A 25,275-nucleotide genomic window follows, 5' to 3' on the forward strand; every position below is an offset into this window, starting at 1 on the left:
TGTAAATACCTTGAGAATACAGACTAAATTCCTAAACCAAGGCATCAGGCCAAATGGAAAGGTTTAGGGTTTCGTTTTTTTGTTTGTTTGTTTGACAGCTCTCAAACACTGTCTTCATAATGGCTTTAATTCTGCTCTCCTTTTTCTGAGAAAATAGCTACAAAAAAGACCAAAGGCCAACTCATTCATGCCAAAGAGTAGGGGTAAACATCGGAGAGACAGGTAGGGGAGTGCCAGCCAGGATGCTGAATAGTAGGATCCTAGTTATCCTGAGATTGTTATGGTACTTGTGAAGGCGTGGGAGAAACCCTGAAATATTAGTAAACTGTACTAATATAACTGGTCCTAATAGTCAAGAAAATATGGTGACAGAGGCCATACTCCAAACTACTAGGATTATCAACTTGATACAAAGGACAGTGGTACAAATTAGTGATGTTCTGGTGCCATATGGAAACAAGATACATCAGCACAAATCAGAAATACTAATACCCCACCTACAGGAAATGCTTCAGTGCAGATGGCACTAACCAAAGAAAGGAGGATCCTTTCATTATGCATCAGAACTATCTCACAACAAAGCTGGAAACAGATCTCATCAGCCCTAGGCAAGGGCTCCATACTGACTTGTGTCAACAGCATCCTCATGTTCATTTCACATAACAACATACTGCCAACACAAGCAAAGCAATCATAAAAAAAAAAAAAAAAAAAAAGCTATATCCTAAGCCCAAATTAGATAAAATAAAGATCTGGAATCAAAAAACTACTAAAACCCAAAGGAAAAAGCAGAAGAACCTTAAGCACTTAAACCATAGGAACTTTACTTAAACCACAAGGCCTGCTGGTGGGTCTGCCTACCACTCTCTCCACTGCAACCTACTCTTCCAAAATGGTATTGGTATCTGTCTGTCTGTCTCTGTCTTTCACACACACACACACACACACACACACACACACAATCTACCTCTCATTCAATTACAAAATATTCTTTGGCATTCAAAGCCCTTCACAACCTAGTTCTTTCTTACTTTCCAGTCTTCTTACTTCCTCCCAGCATACTCTGTTACAGTGACAATGGCCGCCTGGGGTTATGGGCCAGAACTCTGTCCTTGAAACAAGGATTCTTACAAGATGTTAAGTCAGTGGAATTGATAAGACAATGGTTATCTAGTTGAGCATAGTGCTTTTCAGTACGATTGATTTAATCTTACAACAAATAATGGTTCCCTAGTGATATAATGATTTGTTTATATTCAGTATACTGCATATAAGCTGGGACAAACTCATCCAGACAGATTCATTCCATCTCCCACCTTTGTGGTGGCTAGAGGCTAGAGCACAAGCCCTCAGACTGAGACAGACTTCAAGACAGAGACTGTGGTAATGGTCCTCCTGCCTCCCCCACAGAAACCAAGACACATTCAGTAGGATCTCAAGAAAGCTGGCCCGGGCCCCAGGCAAGGAAACTAGATTGTGAAGGAGATAATAAAGAACTTGGACTTTAACACCTGGCTATTCTTGTGGTGATTACTTGGGCTGAAACGAAGGCTGATCCAAAGACCTCCAGAAAACCAACCAGAACTCTGCATCCTGGCTATTCCACAAATAAGACACTCCATCTCTCAACTCCAAGCCTTTCCGCTCGCTGTCTCCTATGTGTGGAACATTCTCTCTCCTCTGACTATTGATCTTTAAGTCCCAACTAAAATCTCACCTTCTACCGGAAACCTTCCTCAACCCCTCTTAATTCCAGTGCCTTCTCTCTGTGATTTCCATTTATCTTACAAATAGCCTGATTTCACTATATTGTTTGCATGTTGCCTCCACCTTTAGACTGTAATGTACTTGAGGTTGGGAATGTCTTTTTCCATTTTTTGTATCCCAGCACTTAGCACAGTGCCTGACAGAAAGCAGGTGCTTGATAAATATTTATTGAATAAATGAATGAAATTAGACATAATAAATGGCAAAATAGCATCAAAAAATTCTTAAAAACGGGCTTCTTGAAGGCAGAGATAATGTCTTTCATCCTTTTCTTCTTTTCTCCCACCTAGAACATAGTAAGTGATTAATAATAAATGCTACTTCGATTTACCAGCTTGTACTGATTTTCTAATTAGCACAGCCTCATATAGCTTCACTAGTGCAAGCTTCACTCATGCAAACTTCACTCATGCCTTAACCATTGTAATAGCCTGATGAATGGTATCCTTGCCCCAAATTTCTATCCACTAGAGTCCATCATTTATTAAACAATCAAAATGATCTTCATAAGGTACAAATCTGACCATTTCACTCCCTCCCATATTTACACTTACTTATTCAGTAAACTTCAGACTCCCTATTACCTACAGAATCCAATCCTCTGGTATTCAAAGCCCTTCATACCTTACTCTTTACAATTTTCCCCCTTCCTCTACAATTTTTTTCCACCATATTCACCTCCCTAAACCAGTCATTCAATGACACTGGCATTTTCTCTGACTTAGAAAGCTCTCCTCTTCATCTTGGCTCCTGGATTCCCTGACTTCCTTCGTCTTAAATGTACTTGAAAATTCAACAGACAGATCTGAATTTTTGTGCAGCATGAAAAATATAGAAATGTTTGGAAGAATTGCACACGTCTAACTTATATCAGATTGCTTGCTGTCTTGAGGAGGGGGAAAGGGGAGAAGAGAGAGTGAAAAATGTGGAGCACAATGTTTTGTAAAGGTGAATGATGAAAATTATCTTTGTATATATTTGGAAAAAATATAATATAATTGAATGGAAGGAAGGAAAGAAGGCAGGAAGGAAGGAAGGCTGGCAGGAAGGAAGGAAGGAAGGAAATTCAACAAATAAACTATACTAGAACCAGACAGCACTGCAGGTTTAACGGTTGCCCATCCTTACCCAGACATAACATTGATCCATAAAAGTTTCAGAAAAATGTTTGTTTTTAATGGACAACACCATACTGAATTCTCATAAACTTCAAGCTATATGAAATGAAAAGCTTTTAAAATATACTGAACCAATGAAATCAAAAATTATGCAGTAACAAAATGAGGTACTTGAGCCCTCTCATTCTAGCTAGCACTGGAGCTGTTCCCCAAGCATGCTTTTCAGTGAGCCTTTGGAAGATGAGTTTACATCACAACTCAATTTCAAAAAGCCATTATTTTATCTACCTCTTCAAGAGTGCAAGAACATTTAATATAACAGACTAATAAGAGGAAGGCATTTTTTCTTAGGAACATTTTTATCTAAACTATCAAAAATGATGAGAATTAAAATAACAAGTCAACAATAACAACAGCTTGGTATTGATGTCACTTTAAAGTTTGCAAAACATTTAAATAATATTACAACATTTGGAATTAAATCATTCAGCAATATGTTTAGTACAATGCAAGAGATGATTAGACCTTGAGGTTGAGATGACAGAACATTCAGGTCAAGATGTCCAAAAGACAATCTTCCCAAAAGGCAATCCTGGAGCTCAGAGCGGGGATTAAGGCTGAAAAAATATATATATATCTGCATGGGATCATCTGCATAGAAATAAATAAACCCATGAAAACTACTGACATCATCATGCAAAAGAAGCAAATCCTATGAAATAAATTTTAGAGGTATCATTATTATTGTTATTATTATCATCATCTTCATTTTTCAGATGGTAGAGGAAAAGGAGGGTAATATAAAGGTACATTACAAATCCCCATGGTGTAAGTCTGCCATTAAAGTCTTCATTTTTGCTGCAACACAGACCATTGAGAGCCCTGAGAGTCTCTCTCTCTCTCTTGGCCAGAACTCACTAGTCTGAGGAAGAAAACTACTTCACTTTCAAACTGAGCCAACCTCACTAAGAAAGAATACAGTGAATATGTAATGACAACAGAGGCAGGTTTATGGGAAAGGACTTTTTGTAGCTGGTCACACAGATCTTTAGCATGTTTCTCTCAAATTATAATGGACAAGCAAGGGGGAAACACACATATATGGGGGAAGGGGAATGGTACATAAAAATATGTTTGAGATAAACACTAGAAAACAAGCAAGCATAGAGGGAAATGAGAATTCAAGATCTATGTGCCATCAACTAGTTATGCCCTACAGGACATCTATATAGCACCTATACCACCTGCACTCAGTATTTTCTCCTAGAATCAGCATCCACGAAATTAAGAATCTTCCAACCCAATGGGCATTTTTAAAAGACATTTTAACCCTGCTAAATATCAGTAAAATCATAAGGGAAAAGTACCTTTCCAAAGATCAAAGAAGATTTTTAAGGCTCATAAATCAGATACAGAAGTACCAACTATAACTAATGCCTGCTAATTATCCTTTGGATGGTGGTAATTTAATAAACTGGCTATATCTAGATGCTAATCTTTTCCAAACATCATTTCTGTAAAAGTGTGGATGATGACAATGTGCAAAGGATTGCCACAAAAAGGAACCCTATTTGTCTGGAGGCTCAGAACTGCAGTTCAGCTATATGAATTCCCTTCTAGCAATGATTCAGCAGCAAGAACTGCTTTCCATGCTAGCAGACAGGTTTACAAGCTTTAGACACTGAGGTACTTATTAAGATTATATGACCATTATTAAAGAAATCTCCCGTGATTACAAGTTTCCAGATGCTCAAAGAACAGTAAGTACTACTGTCTAACTACATGCACACTCTCCCTTTCCCTCCCTCCCTTTCTCTTTTTCCCCTCTTTCTCCCTCTCTCTCTCTCTCTCTCTCTCTCTCTGCGCCTCTCTCTGTCTGTCTTTCCTTCTCTCTCTGTGTCTCTGTCTTTGTGTGTCTCTCTGTCTCTCTCTGTATAGCTCTCTATCTTTTCTCTATGTGTATTTCTCTCTGTGTCTCTATCTCTGAGTGTGTCTCTCTGTCTCTCTCTCTTTCCCTACCCCTGGGTCAATGTGCAAACAACCATATCTAGCTCTATAGTTAGTTTTTTCCGTCTCCCATAAATAACAAATTAAGTGGAGTAGCAGAGGTTAAGCAAATGGCCTAATCAGGAAACTTGAAACTTTTTCTCAACCTGGCTAAAAAGAATGGTCCCTTCCAATATTTTATGATTTTATGGTGACTGATAAGTATCACCCCACAGCAGAGTTCTTCTCTGAGAGGAGGAGGAGGATGAACATGAGTACTGTGATTTTGAGGGAAATATCTTCCTCCCAGTTAAAGAAACCTCAAAGGCTCTTATGGGATTGTGTCAAAAAAAGACTATCCGGCTGTATCTCATTCTCCTTCTTAATGAACAATAAGATGAGCCAGACTGATTCTGTCTTTGAGAAGGCCTCCACTATTTTAAAAGATTACTATCTATAGAGAAATGCTTTTTTTCCATGGAAATAAAAATAACTAATAGCTAGCATATGTAAAGCTCTTTACATTTCGCAAAGCACTTTACAAATATTATCTCATTTTGACTTCAAGAGATAGGTGCTATTATTATCCCATTTAAAGAGGAAAGAATTGAGGCTGACCAAGATAAATGACTTGCCCAGAATCACACAAGTTGTCTGAGGCTAAATTTGAACTCAGGTTTTCCTGATTCCAAATGCAGTACTCTATCTACTGGGGCCAGTACCTGTGCCTCCAAGACTTTCCCATTTCCCTTCCATTTTGTTTCTGTCACAAAATACCTCTGTCTGGCTGTGTACCATGAGCAAGCTCAAAAAGGTATAAAAATCACCATGCTTAGTTCAACCCAGTGATGAATCTTTTTGGATGTAGATAGGCTGGTCAACAAATAATACACTAGGGCATCCATGGGGCATTTCCAGCTTAGCTAGGCCCTGCTAGAATTTAAAGGAATGGCCTTTGAGTGATCTCTGTTCCAGAATGAAGCAGAACTTTACTGAAGAAATTTGCTCCTAAAAGAACAAAGCTACAAAGATGGCACAATCTTCATCATCTATCAAAAAAAGAAATGTCGCTAGATATCTGTGAGACATCAATCACTGGTCTGACCCAGTGGAGCATCTGTGTGATCTTAAGCCTCAGTTTCTTACCTGACAAAATGGTGACATTGGATTCAAATTCTAAGACCCCTTTCAATTCTAACTTACTGGGCTCTTAGAATATGTCACTGTCATCTCTACTGGATCTGGATCCCAAAGAGATCATACAAAAGGGAAAAGGATCCACATGTACAAAAATGTAGCAGCCCTTTTTGTAGTGGCAGGGAACTGGAAATTAGTGGATATCCATCAGCTGGGGAATGGATGAATAAGTTATAATATATGAATGTAATGGACTATTACTGTTCTATAAGAAATAATGAGCAGGATGATTTCAGAGAGGCCTGGAAAGACTTACATCAACTGAAGCTAAGTGAAATGAGCAGAACCAGGAGATCATTATACACGGCAATAAGGCTATATGATGATCAATTCTGATGGACGTGGGTGGCTCTTTTCAACAATGAGATGATTCAGGACAAGTCCAATGATCTTGTGATGAAGAAAGTCATCTGCATCCAGAAGAAGATAGTGGGGACTGAATGTGGATTACAGCATAATATTTTCATATTTTTGTTGTTTGCTTGCTTTTTTTTCTTTCTCATCTTTTTTCCCTTTTTGATCTGATATTTCTTCTGCATGGTAAATGTGGAAATATGTATATAGAAGAACTGTACCTGTTTAACCTATATTGGATTAATTGCTGTCTAAGAGAGGGGAAAGGTGGAGAGGGAGGGAGAAAAATCTGGAACACAAGATTTTGCAAGGGTAAATGCTGAAAACTATCTTTGTGTATATTTTGAAAAATAAATTTAAAATTTAATAATTTTTAAAATTTAATAAAAATAAAATTGAAAATTGAAAAATAAAATAAAAAGCTATTATTATTTTTTAAAAATTTATGTCAAGGGAAGGCCACTCTCAGCATAGCAAAGATCTTTCCTTGAAAGAAGGAGACTGTCTTTCTGAAGACTAAAATTTTTCTAGTGCCATTCCATTCCCCACATTTAAATATTATTGGGTAATGTCCTAATGAACTGCCTGTCAGTTCATTTCCCATTAGCAATTCCAGCACAGTCCTTCTCTATTTGGTTCCCAAATTTTCAATTTAAAAATAAATAACTAGCTAATAGAAAAACTGAATGCATCTGAAGTAAACAAAGGTACAACAGCTTCCACCTGACAGGCAGTTAAGGTGAAAATATTTACATGAGAAAATATTTTGCTCTATAGCCTAAAGAGAACTAGAATTGAAATAACATATTTGCCTATTAACAGTTTCTTTAAACTTCCCATCTATAGCTAGAACAGGGTAAGACCACTAGGTAGCTCATGAGTAGAGGGAGGATATGAAAGAGGATGCCATACCATTTCTTAGAGTCTTCCTCTCCTTTTTAATTTATTTTTTGATTGATTGATCTGCTTATATCTATTTACTTATTTATTTATTTTTGACTAGGTGGCCATTCTTTGCCTCATTTCTTTCTTACTTAGCCTTAATCACTGAATGATTATTGCCTCGATTAATTTATAATTATATAATTATAATATAAATAATATATTTATAATATAAATAATATAATTATATATAAATATATAGTTATAAGTTATAATTTATAGTGTAAATTAGAAATAATGAGTATATAATTAATAAATATATTATAAAGAATAAATATTATAATTAATAAATATTTATTATATTATATATTATTATTATTAAGACTTCGGTTTTTACAAATAAAACATAGATGTCCCAAAAGTTTTAGTGCAGTTTTAAGCTTTTATGTCAGAAATATACATACTATAAACTTAAATCCCAAAAATTATGTTTAATCATCTAAATTTCTTTTATACCTGGGGCATTGTATATGTGGCAACTGCTAAATGACATTTTCTTAGAACAATGGACCAGGAAAGGAAGTCATCTGTACTGGCTATCTAGATCACCAAATCTATTTATTTCCATTAGATTTTTTTTCTTGTGTGCAGTCATATAAAAACTGTCAGACATATAGAAAAACCTTGTTCTTTGTATGATTTTAAGGTCAGAATTACAAATATTCTTTCAGTGAGTAATAACAATTATAGTTCTTACAAAGGTCAAAAATTGATTAGAACCATTATAGTACAAGATGATAATTATGTTGAATTTTAATAAAACAAACCAATATTTTCAAATTTTAAATAATTAACATTTCAAATATTGTATTTGTTTTGGTGAGTTGGTAGCATTAACATATTTGAAGTCATTAAAGCTCAAAACTTCATTAAGACTTTGAGGACACTATATATTTGTGTATATGAAAGCAAGAGATGGTAGGCAGATGGCAGGAGAGCCAAGCAGCTTCATTGATACCCTGGATATCAAGGAAGAAATAAAGGAAAGCTTCCAGCACATCAGGGTTTTAAGCAGGGGAGTGACATGGTCAGACATACATCTTAAGAGCTGCTAGGACTCTTCAAGTCCAAACCAAAAAAAAAAAAAAATTAATCCTTCCTTCCATGTGAAAATGCTTCTTCACATTCTTGAAGGGAGTTATCATGTCCCCAATACCCAAGTCTTTTCTTCAGGCTGTTCTCACTTTTCTCATGGCCCCATTTGGAGTTTTCTTGGCAAAGATACCAGAGAAGTTTACCATTCCTTCTCCAGCTTATTTGACTGATGAGGAAACAGAGGAAAAAGAGTTAAGTGACTTGTTCAGGGTCACAGGGAGGGAAGTAGGGAGGGAAGGAGGGAGGAAGAGAGAAAGAGAAGGAGAGAGAGAGGAAGAAAGGAAGGAAATGGAAGGAAGGAAGGAAGGAAGGAAGGAAGGAAGGAAGGAAGGAAGGAAGGAAGGAAGGAAGGAAGGAGCAGGGGAAAAATGAAGAGAAAAAAAGTCACTTTAGCTTCATTTATAGTCTATCAAGAACTCTTTAGATCTGGAGCCAACAAGTTAACAACTGCATTGGGTCTTGTTTCAAGATATTAATTAAAATAATAAAAAAGAAAGGAAGGTCAAGGCCAGAAATGCTAATATACTCTACTACACAAATCTCAAGTAGACTTTAATATCAATCTATTGTTAATAGACAAGTTAATGTTTATTATTCATAGAAAGATACTATTTAGCACTGAAGCTAATTTAAATGTTTTATTCTACAGAAGAAGAAACTGAGTTCCTGATGGGGAAAGTATCTTGCTGCAGGTCACATAGGTGACCCTCTGAATCGAGATCCAATGCTCTGGCCCTAGCCACATCAGCTCACTGATGAAAGTAACCTCAAAGAGCTGGACCAAGGATTCTGTCAGGGGTCAAGTCCACATCTAAACAAAATTCTGCCTTGGCACTAAGCTCCAAGTAATCCAAAATCTAATAATATAGAAACAAAATAAAATAACAAATGGGATAATAAATATAAAGCATCTAGCACAATATTTAGCATACAGTAAGTACTATATGTTAGCTACTGTGTTATTATTAATAACTAGATTTATAAAATATATACAGAGAAGATGAAAAGTAATCTATAAGGGAAGGCACTGGCAGCTTTTGTTTGTGTTTTAAAGCTAGGCATCCTGTGATTTCAGAAAGGCCTGGAGAGACTTGCAAAAATTGATACTAGGTGAAGTGAGTAAAATCAAAAAGAACACTATACACAGCAACAACAAGATTATGTGCTGATCAGCTCTGATAGACACTGTTTTTTTCAACAGTGAGGTGATTCAAGTCAGTTCCAATAGACTTGTGATGGACAGAGCTATCTACGCCCAAAGAGAGGACTGTGGGATTTATTGTGGATTACAACAAGGTGCTTTAAGCTTTTGTTGTTGTTTTTAGTTTCCTTTTTTGTTTTCTTTCTCATTTTTTTTCCTTTTTGATCTGATTTATCTTGTGCAACATGAAACTGTGGGAATATGCATAGAAGAATTATATATGTTTAACATATTGGATTACTCGCTGTCTCTAGGGGAGGGGGTGGAGGGAAGAGAGGGAGAAAAATTTGGAACACAAGGTTTTGCAAGGGAGAATGTTGAAAACTACCTTTACATATATTTTGAAAATAAAAAGCTATTATTTAAAAAAAAAAAAAAAAAAAAAAAGACTGGGCATCCTGATCTTGAGAAGCTAGGTGGCACAAGGGGACAGAGCACCAAGCCTGAAGTCAAAAAGACTCACCTTCCGGAGTTCAAGTCCAACCTTAAACACTTACTAGCTATGTGACCCTACACAAATCACTTCATCCTGTTTGCCTTAGTTTTCTCACCTGTAAAATGAGCTAGAAAAGGAAATGGCAAACCACTCTAATATCTTTACCAAGAAATCCCTAAATTGGGTTACAAAGAGTTGAACACAACTGAAAATGACTGAACAATAACACAATTCTGATCTTGCCCAGCTGGAAATATAAGAGTTCCACACAAGCCTTGTTCTGCTCTACTTGATCAAGGAGCTTTGACCTGCTTTATTTCCAACCTGGGTCAGGTCACTCCTACTCAGGATCAGTAAGTGGTGATTCCCCACTCCCAGTGGCAGGACGACCTCCAATAGACAGACAGGGGAATATGCAATTATGAAAGAAAGGGGAAAGAAAAAGGAAGGAGGAAGGGAAAGGAAAAAAGAAAATGGATTAAAGAGAAATAAATGGTGTAGCAGGGTGAAAATCAGGGAATAACTATTTACACAGTCCAGTGAAAATGATTAACTCCATGCAGCTGATCAAATATAGACAAGGGCCCCCTAGTACCAGTGAATGATGACCTCTGGCCATTTATAAAGGACAAGGCTGCAAGAGACTTGTCTTTGAACACTGATCGAGCCCAAGGAGATGGGAGTGGGAGGAGGGGGAGAGCAGAATAAGACACGCCAGGGGCTATTCAGAAATTCTCAGCTGACCCTCAGTGCCAAGGCTGAAAAAGGCCATGGCTCAGCATGCTGTTCCCATAAGAGACAGCAGGATCTAACCCAATGACAAGCTTACACATACGCTTGGGTGGTAGTGCTGGCAAGCCAGAGGGATGGCACCTCACATCCAGAACCTTTTGGGCCCATTATTATGCGGATGACTTGACAGCCTGATTACAGTATCACAGTAAAACGGAGAGACATATTGTCACTATGGTTACTGTCATTAAAAAAAAAAAGAAAAGAAAAAAAGATTACAAATAATCTTTCATTTAAAATTAAATGAGTCCTCAAACTACCCACACACTGTCCTCTCCTCTCCTCCCCTCAGTCTAGGATAAGCAGAACTTCACCAAGCAGGGGAAGAAAACACCAAGTTCCCCCAGCCCTGACCCAGGTTGCAGGATTATCAGAGACTTGTATCACAAACTCTTCATTAATCCTTCTCATTCCCCAGGAAAAAAGCTGAAAGCTCAGCTGCCTCACTGGTCACTGGGATCAAAACCCATTACTCTACACATAACATGGAGGACATTAACTCACTGGAAACCCTATTGGTCAAAAAGACCACATATACAGCAGCATGCTAGTTATGCCTCCTTCAGCTTAAATTGTGGTTGAAAAATAATCCCACATGTAGGACTTGTACACTTGCATTTACAGTCTTACTAAAGATTACATAAGATTTAGAGTTTGAAGGGACTATAGATCATAAGATTTTTGAATTGGGACCTTGAATCAGATTTAAAGCTGAAAGATACTTTTTTAAAAATTCAAATTATTTTATTTTCAGTTCCAAATTTTCTCCCTTTTCAACCTGTTCCCCTAACCATTGAAAAGCCAATAAATTACAAAATGCATTACAAATAGAAAATTATGAAAAATAAATCTCCACATTAGCCCTGATTGGGAGAGAGAGGAAGAGGAGGCAAGAAAAGAAAGGAAAAAAGATATGCTTCACCTGTACTCTGAATGCATCAGATTCTTCCCTGGAGGTGGAGAGTATTTGGAACTTTGGTGGATCATTGTGTTAATCAGAATTTCTAAGTCCAAAAGGAACTTTAGAAGTTGAGTCTAATCTCTTCTTCATCACTGGACAGATGAGGCTCAGAAAGGTTAAATAACATACTCTCTGATGTAGTCTGACTGTTCCATTCTATAACCAATAGTGGCCCAAGTGAATTGCCTTCTACTAGGATGAACCCTGGAATGGTGATTTTGACTTTTTTTTCCTCCCAGCCCAGAGAGCATCCCTCATGGCCTCTTCCCACTGACTCACTTCTGCCAAGCTGCTTATTTATGCCTGCAAGTCGACCTGAATACAAGAAAGAGAGACTAGGGAAACTTTACCAGGGTGTGATGATGGAGTGAGGGCCAACAGCCTTCATTCTCACTTACATCAAGGCCAGGCTCAGGTGACTTTATAAAACAACCACCACCAAACCATAGACTTATACTTCCGCAGAAAGAACACTGACTTTGCAGCCAAAGACCTGAGTTCAAATCCTTGCTCTGTTTCTTTGGGCAAAAGACTTTAACCCTCCTGATCCCCGTTTCTTCCTCTCTAAAGAGGAAATCTGATGACCTCTAAGATCCCTTCAAGCTTTAAGTACTGACACACCTAGGCACTCTTGGATGCCCAGCTGTCAGTCTTACACAAGAGAAGAGGCTGAGATTTCTGACTCCCCTTAACCCTGACGGCCTCATCTACTCAGCAACCCCTTGGCACCCAAAGACTTAGTCTGTATTATATTCATTCAAACTTAATGGGAGATTATGTTCCATCAGTGTTACTGTGGCATTTTTCTAGCATCTACTACATCTCCCTGACTAGACTGTTGGCTGTGAAGACAGGCCATATCTTCTCTTTCTTTATTATTCAAACTCAAACATACACATGCCCACCCACACAGCACTGGTTCAGGTGTACCTCTTTTTTATAATAAATCTGACATACAAAAATCTGAACACACCAGACAGATAAATGGGGATGAGGAGGAGGAGATTATTCACAGCACAAAAAGATGCTTCACTTTAAAGAAGAATTCTCTGAAAGATTTCTTGAAATGAAAGCACCCTTTAAGCATTCTAAATTTATTTACAGATCATTACCTATTTGACAAAGAGCCTGAGATTTAGACACATATTTTTTGGGAATAAAAGTCTTGCACAATGCAAGAAACCACCATCTTCAGTGGGCTCTGCAATGCATGTCAAGCCTGGGGCTGAGAGGTACTCACCAGGTAAGGCATCAGAAGATCAGCCAGGTAGACAAAAGAGGCTCCAAGGGTGAAGCCGACTGCCACAGGGAAGAAAGCAAAGGCACCAAAGTTTCCTGAGGATTCTGCCATCTCAATCGCAGGGGCCAGAAGAGACCAATAGGAAGCAGCCAGCATAACCTGAAGAAGGGAACCCGCCAGAATCATTCCAACAGTCACCACCCGGCTTCTGCGCAGAACCATCGGGGTCAGCCCAGGGTACATACAACCATACCGAGCAGCTGCTGACCTCCGGGTCCTAAGTGCCCCCAGAACCAAGGCCTAGCCTCAGAGCTCCAGGAAGCTAACACTGTGGGACAAGATGCACAACTACAGGCAGTGCACTGCGTGGTTTCCTCCAAGCCCCGCCAGTGGTGGGCACTGGGCAGTTCTGTGCTTGCTAAAAGTCTTGTCCATTGGCATTCATATACCCACTCTCTCCCACCACATCCTGGGGGATCACTGTTCCTAAAGCTTTCACGTCACCTATCACCTCCCCAGGCCCAGCAGTAACGTACATGCTGGCTTTGTGCATCACGGGTATACAATTAAACAAGCTGATTCACTCCTTCTCTGAGTGAGAGTCCCATGGTATTCTGTGCTAGACAGATCATGACTGGACTGTTACATCCAGTTCTGGGCATCACATTTTAGGGAGATCAATGATAAACTGGAAAGCGTCCAGAAAAGGGCTACCCAAGTCAATCCAAGGGTGTGAACTCTTGAGCAATTTGTTCCTGATACCAATTTGTATCTCCTGTGATTGATTGAAACTGGCAACAACTCTTTGTTTTCCAAAATGGCACTAGATCTGGCAGTATATCAGATTAAGTAATAAAACATGGTGTACAAATCAAGGGAAAAAATGAACCAATTTGCAAAGCTTTTAAGGACACTTGACCATAAGGTAAATAGAACTGGATGGGTCCACAAAAAAATCTGTAATAGTTCTGACATATAGTCATTGAACCCTTACTTGAATACTTTGTGGTAGAACTCACAAGGCAATCATTTGACTGCTATTCTCTCAAGTTATCACCCTACACTTCAATTCCTAGTAAAACTTCTCCATACTTCTTATCCCCATTTCTACTTACTTCTAACTCCTTTCTATCTTCCTTCCAGTCCTATCACTCTGCCTTTTCTGGTCTCTTCAAGATTACCATTGGTATTCTGGTGGATACTTCTCAGTTCTCATTCTATTAACCCTCCTACAGTGATGACCATACTGCCCCCTTCAATACCTTGTTCTCCCTTAGCTTCTGTGACAGGTTCCTTTCTTTCTTGGTTTTTCAACTTGTCTGACCATTGGTTCTCAGTTTCCTTTGCAGCATGAGGCAGGCTGTACCCCAAAGCTCTGTCCTGGATCCCCATCTTTATATACCTTCTCTCAGTCATCTCATCAGTTTCTATGAGGTCAGTAATCATCTCTATGTGCATCATGCTCACATCTTTATAGCCAAATGATTTATCTGGTGAATTCTAGGCCTCATCAAACAAATCCTACTGTACTTCTCTATCTGGATGCTAATTACACCATTTCAAATTCAACGGATCTAAAGCATCCCAAATCCATCCTTCTTGCAAACCACCCTCTTTGAGCAACACTCTCCTTTCATTCACCCAGGTTCAAAATCTCAAAGCCAATCTTTGACAATTATTTTACCAGATAAAATCACTTGACCAATATATGTTTCAGGTTCCTGATATATAAACTGATGAGACAACCTCCATAGTTCTTTCCACATCAAAATGTACCAACACAGGAAAACTGCTAGTTCTTTTTATTAAGTGGAGGTTTACCTAAATACAATTGGCCTTAGGCAATACAAAAAATTTATACATAATAGATCTTCAAATACTTGAGGATAAAAAGATCAGGTAAAGTCAGTATCATTCTTGGGTATGAAATTTGCTTATTCCAAATAAAAAGGAACCATGTGAGTGACAAAGTAATCAATTCAAATATGGAAAAATTCTATAATTTGAAGCTAAGAATCCAGAATCCAGAAAAGCTTGGCAAGATCTTATGAACTGACTTAGAGCAAAGAAATTAGAACCAGAAGAGCTCTGAAATACAACAATGAAAGTTAAACAACCCAGAAATACATGAAAACTACACACTATTAAAATTAATAACTTAAAGAGTGAAAATGAATAGAACATAAAATATCCAAATCAACGGACAGTTTAAAGAACCCAATTTCCAAAAAAAATTTGAACAAGACACAAATGAACTCCCAAAGGTGAAAAGGGGAGTGAGAACAAAACTCAATAGAACAATTAACTCAAACATTACATTAAATTGTTTGCAAAAGGAAAAGAAAGAATCCTACCAAATTTTTCTGATGATAAAAATATGGTCTTGAAATACGAACCAGAAAAAGACAAAACAGAAACAAATCACTATCTTTAATGATTATTAATACAAAAATTCTGACAAACTTTAGCAAAGATACTATAACAACATTTTTAAAAGATTATACACTACGATATTTTTATATCAGGAATGCAAGATTAATTCAATGTTAGGAAAACTATAAGTATAATGGTTCATATCAATAATAAAAGAGCAAAAATCACAAAATTTTATCAATAAATATTGAAAACCTGACAACAAAAATATAACACCTATTTCAATTAAAAACATCAAGAAGTATAGGGTAAATGGACATTTCCTTAATAAGATAAATAGAATTCATCTAAAACCAGAGTCCCCTATATATAAGAAGTCTTTCTAATAATAACAGATGGAAAGCAAGGATGCCTTGTCACTATTATTATTTGACACAGTACAGTAAATGTTAGCTATAGCAACAGGAAAAATAAATTGAGTAAATAAGCACAAGCAAATAAAATATTTTTGCATATTATTATAAATACTAGAAATTAAACTCAAAAACTAATTGGGATGATGACAACAAAAAAAGTAGCAGGATGTAATACATATATGTGAATATAGATATAGATATCAAAGAAAATGTAGCAGGAGATAGCAATAAAAATTCTATTCAAAATAACTAAAGAATGAATAAAATATTTAGGAGCTTATCTACACCAAGTCAAATACAAGAATTATATATAACTACAACTATAAAACACTCTAAAAAAATCAAGACAGTTAAATAAGTTGACAGATAGTAAATTACTCATGAATAAATCATGTCAATATATTAAATGCTAATTATATTACCTAAATCAATTTATTTTAAAAAATTTCTGTCATTCAAACCACCAATGGCTATTTTATAGAGCTAGAAAAAAAAACTTGTATGAAAGAACAATAAAATCTTAAAACTTTTGAGGGAAATAAAGGGGGGAGAGATAGTAAATACAGTACCATATTGCATACTATACTGCAAAGCAGTAATCATCAAAGCTCTTTGTTATTGGTTTAAAAAGTTAGTGCTAGACAAAAATTTACAAGCAGAGTATTTCCTAAGGGCACCTGCACAGAAAGCTTCAATCTTTTACCTTTCTGGACAGCACTTCTCGCATTTCTTTTATTTTCACAATTGCCTTTGCCTTGGTTAGATCTAGTTTAACCATGTTCCAAAAGACCTTTTTCAATGTCAACTTGTTTTCTTTGGCAGGAAAGATTCTATTCAAAGTAATGCACTCTGTTAATGCCAGGAAAAAGAGAAGGTCTAAGTGCAGTAGCCAATAAAGGAAAAGTCACAGTCTCTCCCTATTACAATGCTTCGGATTCACTAAATCCATCCAACTTCTGCAAGAATCTCAAACTGTGCACATTCTCATTTTTCGGAGTAAAAAACACTTCCTTTCATTGTATAAAGAGATTGGCATTGTATGACTAGCTCAAAGGGATCATGGTGTATTTAATATGACAGTAGTAAAACTGTCTATTGTCTATCTCTCTTTCTGAACTTTCTTCTATCTTCTGTGGTTTTTTCTTAAATGCTAGCCAATGCTCTTTTCTTTCTTTTATTCTTTTTTTTTTTTTTTGCATCACTATCACCACTAATCCTCTTCCTTTCAAAAAAAAAAAAGAAAAAAAGCCACTCTCCCTCAATATCTAATACATATAGTCAAGAGAAAAAAAAACCTCATCACATAAGCTAAGTATGAAAATACATGTCTCATTTTGTACCTTTAGTTCATCATCTCACTGCCAAGAGACAAAGGCATGCATGCTTCATCATCAGTCTTCTGAAGTCTTGCCTGACCTGAATTAATCAGACTTCTGAAATCTTTCAAAGCTGTTTCTCTTTACGCTATTATGGTCTAAAGGGCTGGGGTCTACTAATCTTAGATCAACATACTTATAAAGGGCTCTAACTCCCTGATCTGTCCCAAGTATAAAATCATGCCAGCTATAACCACTTGGAAAGCTGCTCCTGAGACAGTCATGTACAATACTTCATCTCTCAGATGGACAACAAAGGTTGAGACGACAGCAACAGCAATAGACTGGTAAAGGTCCCCTTTCAGTGTGTGTGTGTGTGTGTGTGCGTGCGTGTGTGTGTGTATAAACATACCCTAAACACATCTATCTTTCTGGCCTCGGGTTCCCCACTGTGCTCTTCTTGGACAACTCACTATTTAGCCATCCTTTCAGGAAGCTACCTTTACTGAATCCTATTATTGTAATTACTGATATTTTGTTTCTATTACTATCTTATTTATAATAATTTATATTATATTATGTAATCGTATCCATTAATTGCATTAATTAATCAATGCTAAAATAAGAGCACAGAAGACAGATTTAATTCTGCTCTGAAAGTTACCAGAAGTGTGAACACCAGGACAATATACTTGACCTCTCTGAAGCTTAGATCTGAGGCTGGCGGATGGCACTTCCACACTGACAAAATCTTAAGTTTCTAATCTATTAATTCTAGTTTTATTTACAAAGTTTTCACCAATGGGGAAGCTAGGTGGCGCAGTGGATAGAGCAACAGTCCTGAAGTCAGGAGGACCTGAGTCTCACATTGAACACTTCCTGGCTGTGTGACCCTGGGCAAGTCACTTAACCCCAACTGCCTCAGCAAAAAGAAACAAAAACTTTTCACCAACATTACCAGAATAGTTCCTTCACATGCACTCACTTGATAATCCATCTTCATCTGACAATTACTTTGGTTCATTCAATAGCTTTTTATACTACCTCTTCCTCATCATTAAAACAAGTAATTGCAGAGAAGAGGTCTTCCTTACCCATCTTCTCTGAGTCCCAGTCATTTTTAAGTTTTGGCCCACCCTTGCCTACCACATCGTATCTTAAAAGGTCCCCCACATCCACCTCTTGTCTCTACTCACAGTATTCCTATCTGAGGTCACAGCCTTAGAACTCTCACTTGGGGTTCAACTGTCTTGACTGATAATTGAGTAAATTTTCACCAGCTGGTCAAGATCATCAGACCATGCTTTCACATGGCATCCATCCATCTACATGGGTCAGCTTGTCGCCTACCTTGCTACAATGCATACCTCACCACCAGCACCTCTCCTTCCTACTTGCTGCTCTGAACAAAGCAATCAACTCAACCCTGTGGGAAGGACATATCAAATGGCTGCCCTGTAGCAAACTTTCCGGACCAAATCCCTTTCTGGACTACTATTTCCTACCTGTGTTGTTTTTTCCTATTAAAATATCAGTGAAAGCAAGGACTTTTGATATGTCTTCCCAGTACTGTGTGTGTGTTTATGTGTGTGTGTGTGTGTATGTGTGTGTGTGTGTAGAATTAGCTCTTGCTCATTCATTCCTAACTTATATTCACTAACCCCAAGCCTCACTATCGCTTCTATACTGATAACTTATAAATCTAAGCCCCCAGCTTTCTGCTGAACCCTAAAGACATTTCCTAGTGTTTACTAGACTTCTCTATCTGGCTATTCTTCTGATAACTCAAGTTGTCCAAACTAAAGTTATCTTCTCCAACTTCTGCCCTAGGCCCCTATGCTCCTACTGATTTAGCCATCCCTCTAAGTAGCACCGAACAGATCTCCCCAAGCTGGAAACCATGGAATCCTCTTAATTCTTACGCTTCTCTCGCCTGCCACATCTAGTCTGCTGCTAAATGTCAGCCATTCTATCACAACAAGTTTATCCCTATCCATCTGTTCTCTCTACTGCTATCACCCTAGTTGAGATCCTCATTACCTCTTACCTGGATTTTTCTGACAGCCTTCTGTCCCTCTGCCTACAATCTCTCCTCTCTCAAATCCATAATATAATACCCCTGACAAAGCATTCCTCCCAAAGCATTTCTGGTGCCACAGTTAACTACTCTATTCAAAAAGCATCAATATCTCTCATTGCTGATCTGTCATCCAAGTTTCTTAAGTTTGTTGTTGCAGGTTGTCCAGAATCTGGTCCTACATACTTCAAGAAATAGCTCGGTATAATGGTAAGGCCATCGTCTTAGAATCAGAAGACCCAGATTCAAATGTAGCTCTAATTACAAGCTGTATGACTTGTGGACAATCACGTAGCCAGACAAATGTTCAGTTAGCCCTGTCAGGGCCACCTGGACAGGGTACCGGTCTCCTGGCTCCTTGTCACTAATCAGAGTCCTTATGTACACTGAGCACTCACACAGCCAAGATACTTCTCTGGAATGCTAATGAGTAGACAGATGCTGCGAGTGGATCGTAGTAGGATCCTAAGGTCCTGAGCTCGCCCTCCTTCTCCTTCTATATCTAATAGATGGGCAGGCTCATGCTCATGATTGCAGAGTAAATACGACTTTTACTGAATACATGTGAACTATTCAAATTTCCTGCTGGGAACTAGAGTTGCTGTGTGCCAGCCAAAGTAAATGATTCTGTCCTCCTGCCAGTCAGCCCCTTCCTTCCACCTGGAGCCCTCAATCCTCCACCTTTATCTCTACCCGTAGAAATCCCTTCACTGACTTCCTAATGCACAGGCCTGATCAAAGCTGTCAAACTGACCTTCCTAAAGCACAGGTCTGACTGTCTTTCTGTCTCTGTCTCTGTCTCTGTCTCTCTCTCGGTCTCTGTCTCTCTCTCTTTCTCTCTCTGTCTCTCTCACATACACACACACACACACACACACACACACTTACTTTCACCAATTCCAGTGACTCTTTATTACCTCCAAATATAAGAAAACTTTGAGATGGCAGACTCTAGAATTGGGAATGGAAAAGGGGAAGCCCCAAGCAAAAACTGGCTCTTTAAGCTAAGTCTTGAAAGAAACTATGGATTCCAAAAGGCGGGGATGAAGGAAAGAGATGGAGAGATAGAGAAGAGGAGGAGGGAGGGAACAGAGGAGGAGAAACAGAGAGAGACAGAGACACAGAGAGAGAGACACAGAGAGAGAGAGACAAAGAGAGAGAAAGAGACAGACAGAGACAGAGACAGAGACAGAGAGATATTGTGATAGTAGAAAAACCTGACAACTGACTGGATATGTAGGGGTAAATGAGGAGAAAACACCAAGGATGACAAGTTACAAAGTGGGGTGACCAGAATCATAGTGGGACTCTCAACAGAAATAGATAATTTCAGGAGACATTGTGGCTTTGGTTTAAAAGGTAAAGAGTTCTGTTTTAGATACATAGACCTTGGGGGACTTCGGGTCCAATAAGAAGTTAACGGTGTATGAGTAACAGCTGGAGTCCATATAGAAATAGATAGAAATGATAACTGGATCCATGGAAATTGATGATGTCACCAATTGAGAGAAGATAAAGCAAAAAGAGAAGACACCTAGGATAAAGTCTTCAGTAAACCCACAGTCAGGGGGCTAGTAACTATCAATTGGGTTTGATCTCATATCTTTCCTGCTTCCCCAGCCAGTCCCCTCTGGCTCCCAAAAATTCTACTAGAACACATTATGTTATCCTGCTTTTCAAAACTCAAGGCAAATCCCTAAAGGAATTTCTATCTGATAGTGTTAATAATTTCCTCCTAGTGTCAGTGGCACCAGAATGGAGTAATTTAAAATAATCAGCCAAATGTATAGCCCTCAGCAGGTAAACCATTTTGTTTCTACATTGGTATTCATTATGGGAGACTTTCATTCTGTAAATATAAACTAATTTGTGGGAGGGAAATTCTCCTAAGGGGTGGATTGGAATACTCCCACAAATGGGTGCAATTAAACATTGATTTGTTAGTCAAAAAAAAAAAAAAAAAAAAGTAGACAGATAGCACTAAAAATATTTCCTTCTTTTTAAATCAAATAAAAAAGGAAGAATCATTGCACTCAGAACACACTATAATGAATGGGCGCACCTTCTGAAGCAAGCACCTGACATCATACTAATCTGGGGATACTAGAACATGCAGTCACTCCAATACATCTATATTTCCATCTACAATGTTCCCTCCAGCAATGCAAATCAACATCCTGGGCAACTTTTTGCCATACCCTCGCATAAGTTTTCCATCAGGATCTTCCTCAATGTCTTTTGACAGTACAAGTTTCCACTGGCATAGTTATCCCCCAAATATTCAATGTGACCAGCCCAACTCAGCGACATAATTGGAATAAGCTGGAATTAAGAGTCAGAAAAACTTGAGCTCAAATCCAGGACCCCTCTATGATCTTTGACAAGTCATTTAACCTTTTTCAACCTCAGTTTCTCTATTAGTAAAATGGAGATAATAACATCACTTAACTCACAGGGTAGTTGTGAGATTAAATAAGATAACAGGTAAAATATTTAAAGTGCTATAAAAATGCTATTATTAACTTTTTAAAGCACACATAGTATAGTTAACATATTAATGCCATGAGGACACAGAATATAAACTGTTCTATTTTGATCAAATGTTCAGCAGCTCAGTTAAGAGTTGGGTCATCCTGATACCATTATCTCCTTTGAGTTGATTTTAACTCACTATCCTTGGGTTCAGGGAGTTTCCACAGCATTCCTCACCGTGCCAACAGCCATCATCCCATCAGGACAGAAGTGTGACTCCACCTGTCCAGCAACTGATCACCAACCCCAAAGGGGCATCTCACTTCTGAGGTAACCTGAATGGCACCAGGCCACTAATCCATCATCATCTTCTAAGTGCTAGCCAATTAGTAGACAATTGTACAGCTGTTAAAGGCTCTCCCCAAAATCCTTATCTCTAGCTCCAAGCTGTTTCTAATGCTGTCAGATGAGGGAACAGATCCTGCCAACTTCTGACAAGGAGCTGATTACACAGTACCAAAAATGATTCTGGTCCTATGCAGGAAGAACTCCAGAGATCTTGGCTTAATTGCTTAACAAATGCTTGCTGATTGAATGACTGATTGATTAATTCATTTCTCTCAACCAAGGGGAACACCATCCCAAAGCATTAGTTCCTTGATCCTCTCCCCCACCTAGACTCAAAAGAAATAATCAGAGAGTCAAACTGATGATGTATCATGAATGTGAGTTTAAAGTGAAGTTTCTTAAGTTTTTTTGTGTGTCATGGTCTCCTTTAGTAGTATAATGAAGCTCATGGAACCCTTCTCAGAATGACATTTTTAAATGCACAAAATATATAGGATTATGAAATAAGCCAATAATATTGAAATATAGTTACCAATTTTTTTAAAGCCCCAAGACCCAGGTTAAGAAGTCATTAGAAAGAAGTCATCAAAAGGGATTGTGAAAACAATAAAAAATTTTAATCATTGTTATTTTAAAGTCAGTAGGCAATAGAGAATGAATGTACCTACATATGAGAGAACATGTATATGGCATAGATGAATATAAATAGATATATGTGGTTGCACATGTTTAGGGGCATGCAAACAGTTGACAATCTGCTAGCCTACATCCTGCACAAGCATCAATGACCAATGATGTTATAAAGACCTTCAAACTCCCAATCCACTTCAGCAAGTACCACTTATGAACCCATTATAACAAGTAGGTAACATGGTTAATAGATGGAATTCTGGGCCTAACATTCAGAATGGGGATTATAATCCTGTTTTTTATGCTTACATTTCATCCTAGCCTTGAGACACATCTAAGTTAGTAACCAGAAAAAACTTGAACTAGGTGGAAAAGTTCTCATACCAGGAGTTCTCCTTCATAGATAAAGCATTTGTCCATATATGTGTCAAATATCCAAACCAATCATATGAGTGTTTGCTGGCCAAGATAATCCCACTTACCCATCTCTTCCACACCTCACTTCCCCCATTCCTCCATAAGGCATGAAAGAGACCACAGCCCATATCTCCCCATACACAGATACTTCAACTCATTTCATAAATCTGAGAAATCCTTAGAAACATTTCCTGATATAAATACATCTGATAAATTTAGCATAATTAAATCTCTGAAAAATTCCTTATCTGTATCTTAGAAATAACAAGTTTACTCAAAATTAGTGTCTTTATCAAAAAGATCAAAAAAGGTAAGTCTTCTTATATCCCCAGATGGAAGAGTTCCTCACTGCAGATTTGGAGACTTCATGCCAACATTTCAGGCATATACAATAAGCACATAATTGGAATATAAAAATCAAAATGGCTCTTTAAAAGCTAAAGAAATACCATGAGTGTTCTTTTGATTAACATGACTTCTTCTCAAACAATTGGGTCAATGTACCCACTAAAGCAAAATGAGATGCTATGTCCTTTAAGGATGAGTTAACACATATAAAGTACTATGCAGACCTTAAAACACTAAATACTGGCTATTGTTATCATTACCATTATTCTTATTAAATGGGCAAAACTTCCTAGTTATCTGGATGACCCTGGATTTTCCCCAAGGTACACTCAAACTTCCCCTGAAGAGATTTATACAACCAATTTTTCATGAATCAAGCTAATTAATGGTTGGATAACCAAGCCAAAATAAATTAAAACTACAGATTATACAACATCATCTCCAAGCTGTTGGCTACAATCCACAACCACAACACTAAGGACAGAGGCAGAAAAACAGTATCTTGTTTTCATTTATATAAAGTGCTTTAAATTCAAGCTGTTTTTGCAAGGTTACCAAATGCAGTTCTTCTCCTAGAGTTATATGACTACTTCTGGTCATTGATGTGGGTGGGTCCTTCCTCCATGTGTGCAGAATGTAACCCAGCCATCTCATCTTGCCCACATTCTTGTCCATGGCCTCCCATAAATCTACCACATGAAATACTTCCTCTAGATTGCCAGACATTGCAGAGATATCAATGAGACACAGGGGCTTCAAGCAGCCTCCTCATTGCACTTTCCTTTTCTTTTAATATCCTTTTCCTTCATGAAGTCCTACTCCGATAGCTCACAGAATAAAGATGGCCTACGTTCTCAAAGACTAGGGAAGGGCAGTATGACTTCCACCAGGGCCTGCCATGGCCAAAAGACTTCACATACATTCCCAGGAAACTGGCTGGGTCTGCTTTTCAAGGAAGAGCCTATGTAAGTACAGAAAAGCTCATCACTGCAGAGCAATGAATTCTTTCTCAAAGCATAAAAATTTAAAGTACAAGAAGAGTTAAAAATATATTTTAGATATTTATTTATTGACAAAAATCTAGACCTACAAAAAAAAACCACCTCAAAGGTGTTGACAGATAACAAGGGTCTTTGCCCTTCTAAGACCTTCTCCTGCTAAGTCTCTGGGATACTCCTTTGTCTGTGGCAATAAGTCACATGGAGGCTTTTCCTTGGGGCAGTTGCGAACCTGCACGGCAAGAGGGCACAGCCCAGGTTACCCTTTAATCTGCTCAGTGGGGGCTCGGCTTGGGGCCATAGAGCTTTTGCAGGGCCGATTTGCATCAGGCAGAGACATTGGGGCAGAGTTCTGGGCAGAGTGCCGGTAGAATCAGCGGTCCCAGTCAGCTGCTAATACTCACAGTCCCACAAGAGGCTCTGGCCTGGGGCAGTGACACTTTCACCCCTTAGTCTCTAGCCTAGGGCAATCGCTAACCCACACAACCCTACTGGGCAGTTTGATAGCTCAGCCAGTGCTGAATCCACCTCCTGTTGGGGGAAGGGAAAACTCTCACTCAGAGCACTCCCATACCTCAGAGCTGGAAACCAGTTTACATCTCTCCTGTTCTGCAGAGGAAGCTGGAATCCCCTTGCCTAGGAGGCATACCCTAAAGGCTTTAAAACATGAATAAAAAGATGAAAAGAACCATCGACAGCTATTATGCAGAAAAAGAGCAGGTCAGCAAACCTGAAGAGACTAACAGTAAACACACACCAGACAATACCTGTCCCCTTTTACATGATGCTCT

The 25,275-nt window shown here is 38.2% G+C and overlaps 1 protein-coding gene across 6 annotated transcripts in view; it reads right to left on the minus strand.

The window, feature by feature from the left end:
• SLC39A11 (solute carrier family 39 member 11) overlaps window positions 1-25,275 on the minus strand; it is a 478,311-nt gene that overhangs the window by 384,663 nt on the left and 68,373 nt on the right. For 4 of the 6 annotated variants that reach the window (XM_031965721.1, XM_031965722.1, XM_031965723.1 and 1 more), the window contains exon 4: window positions 13,090-13,248. The exons of 1 other annotated variant lie outside the window; for it this stretch is intronic. In XM_031965721.1, the coding sequence (XP_031821581.1) occupies window positions 13,090-13,248 (159 nt within the window). Of the gene's footprint in view, window positions 1-13,089; window positions 13,249-16,581; window positions 16,672-25,275 lie in introns of those variants that run through there. One more of the 6 variants, XM_031965724.1, reaches the window with a different exon arrangement.

The sequence above is a fragment of the Sarcophilus harrisii genome, chromosome 4 (genome assembly GCF_902635505.1).
Source record: "Sarcophilus harrisii chromosome 4, mSarHar1.11, whole genome shotgun sequence".
Lineage (NCBI taxonomy): Eukaryota > Metazoa > Chordata > Mammalia > Dasyuromorphia > Dasyuridae > Sarcophilus > Sarcophilus harrisii.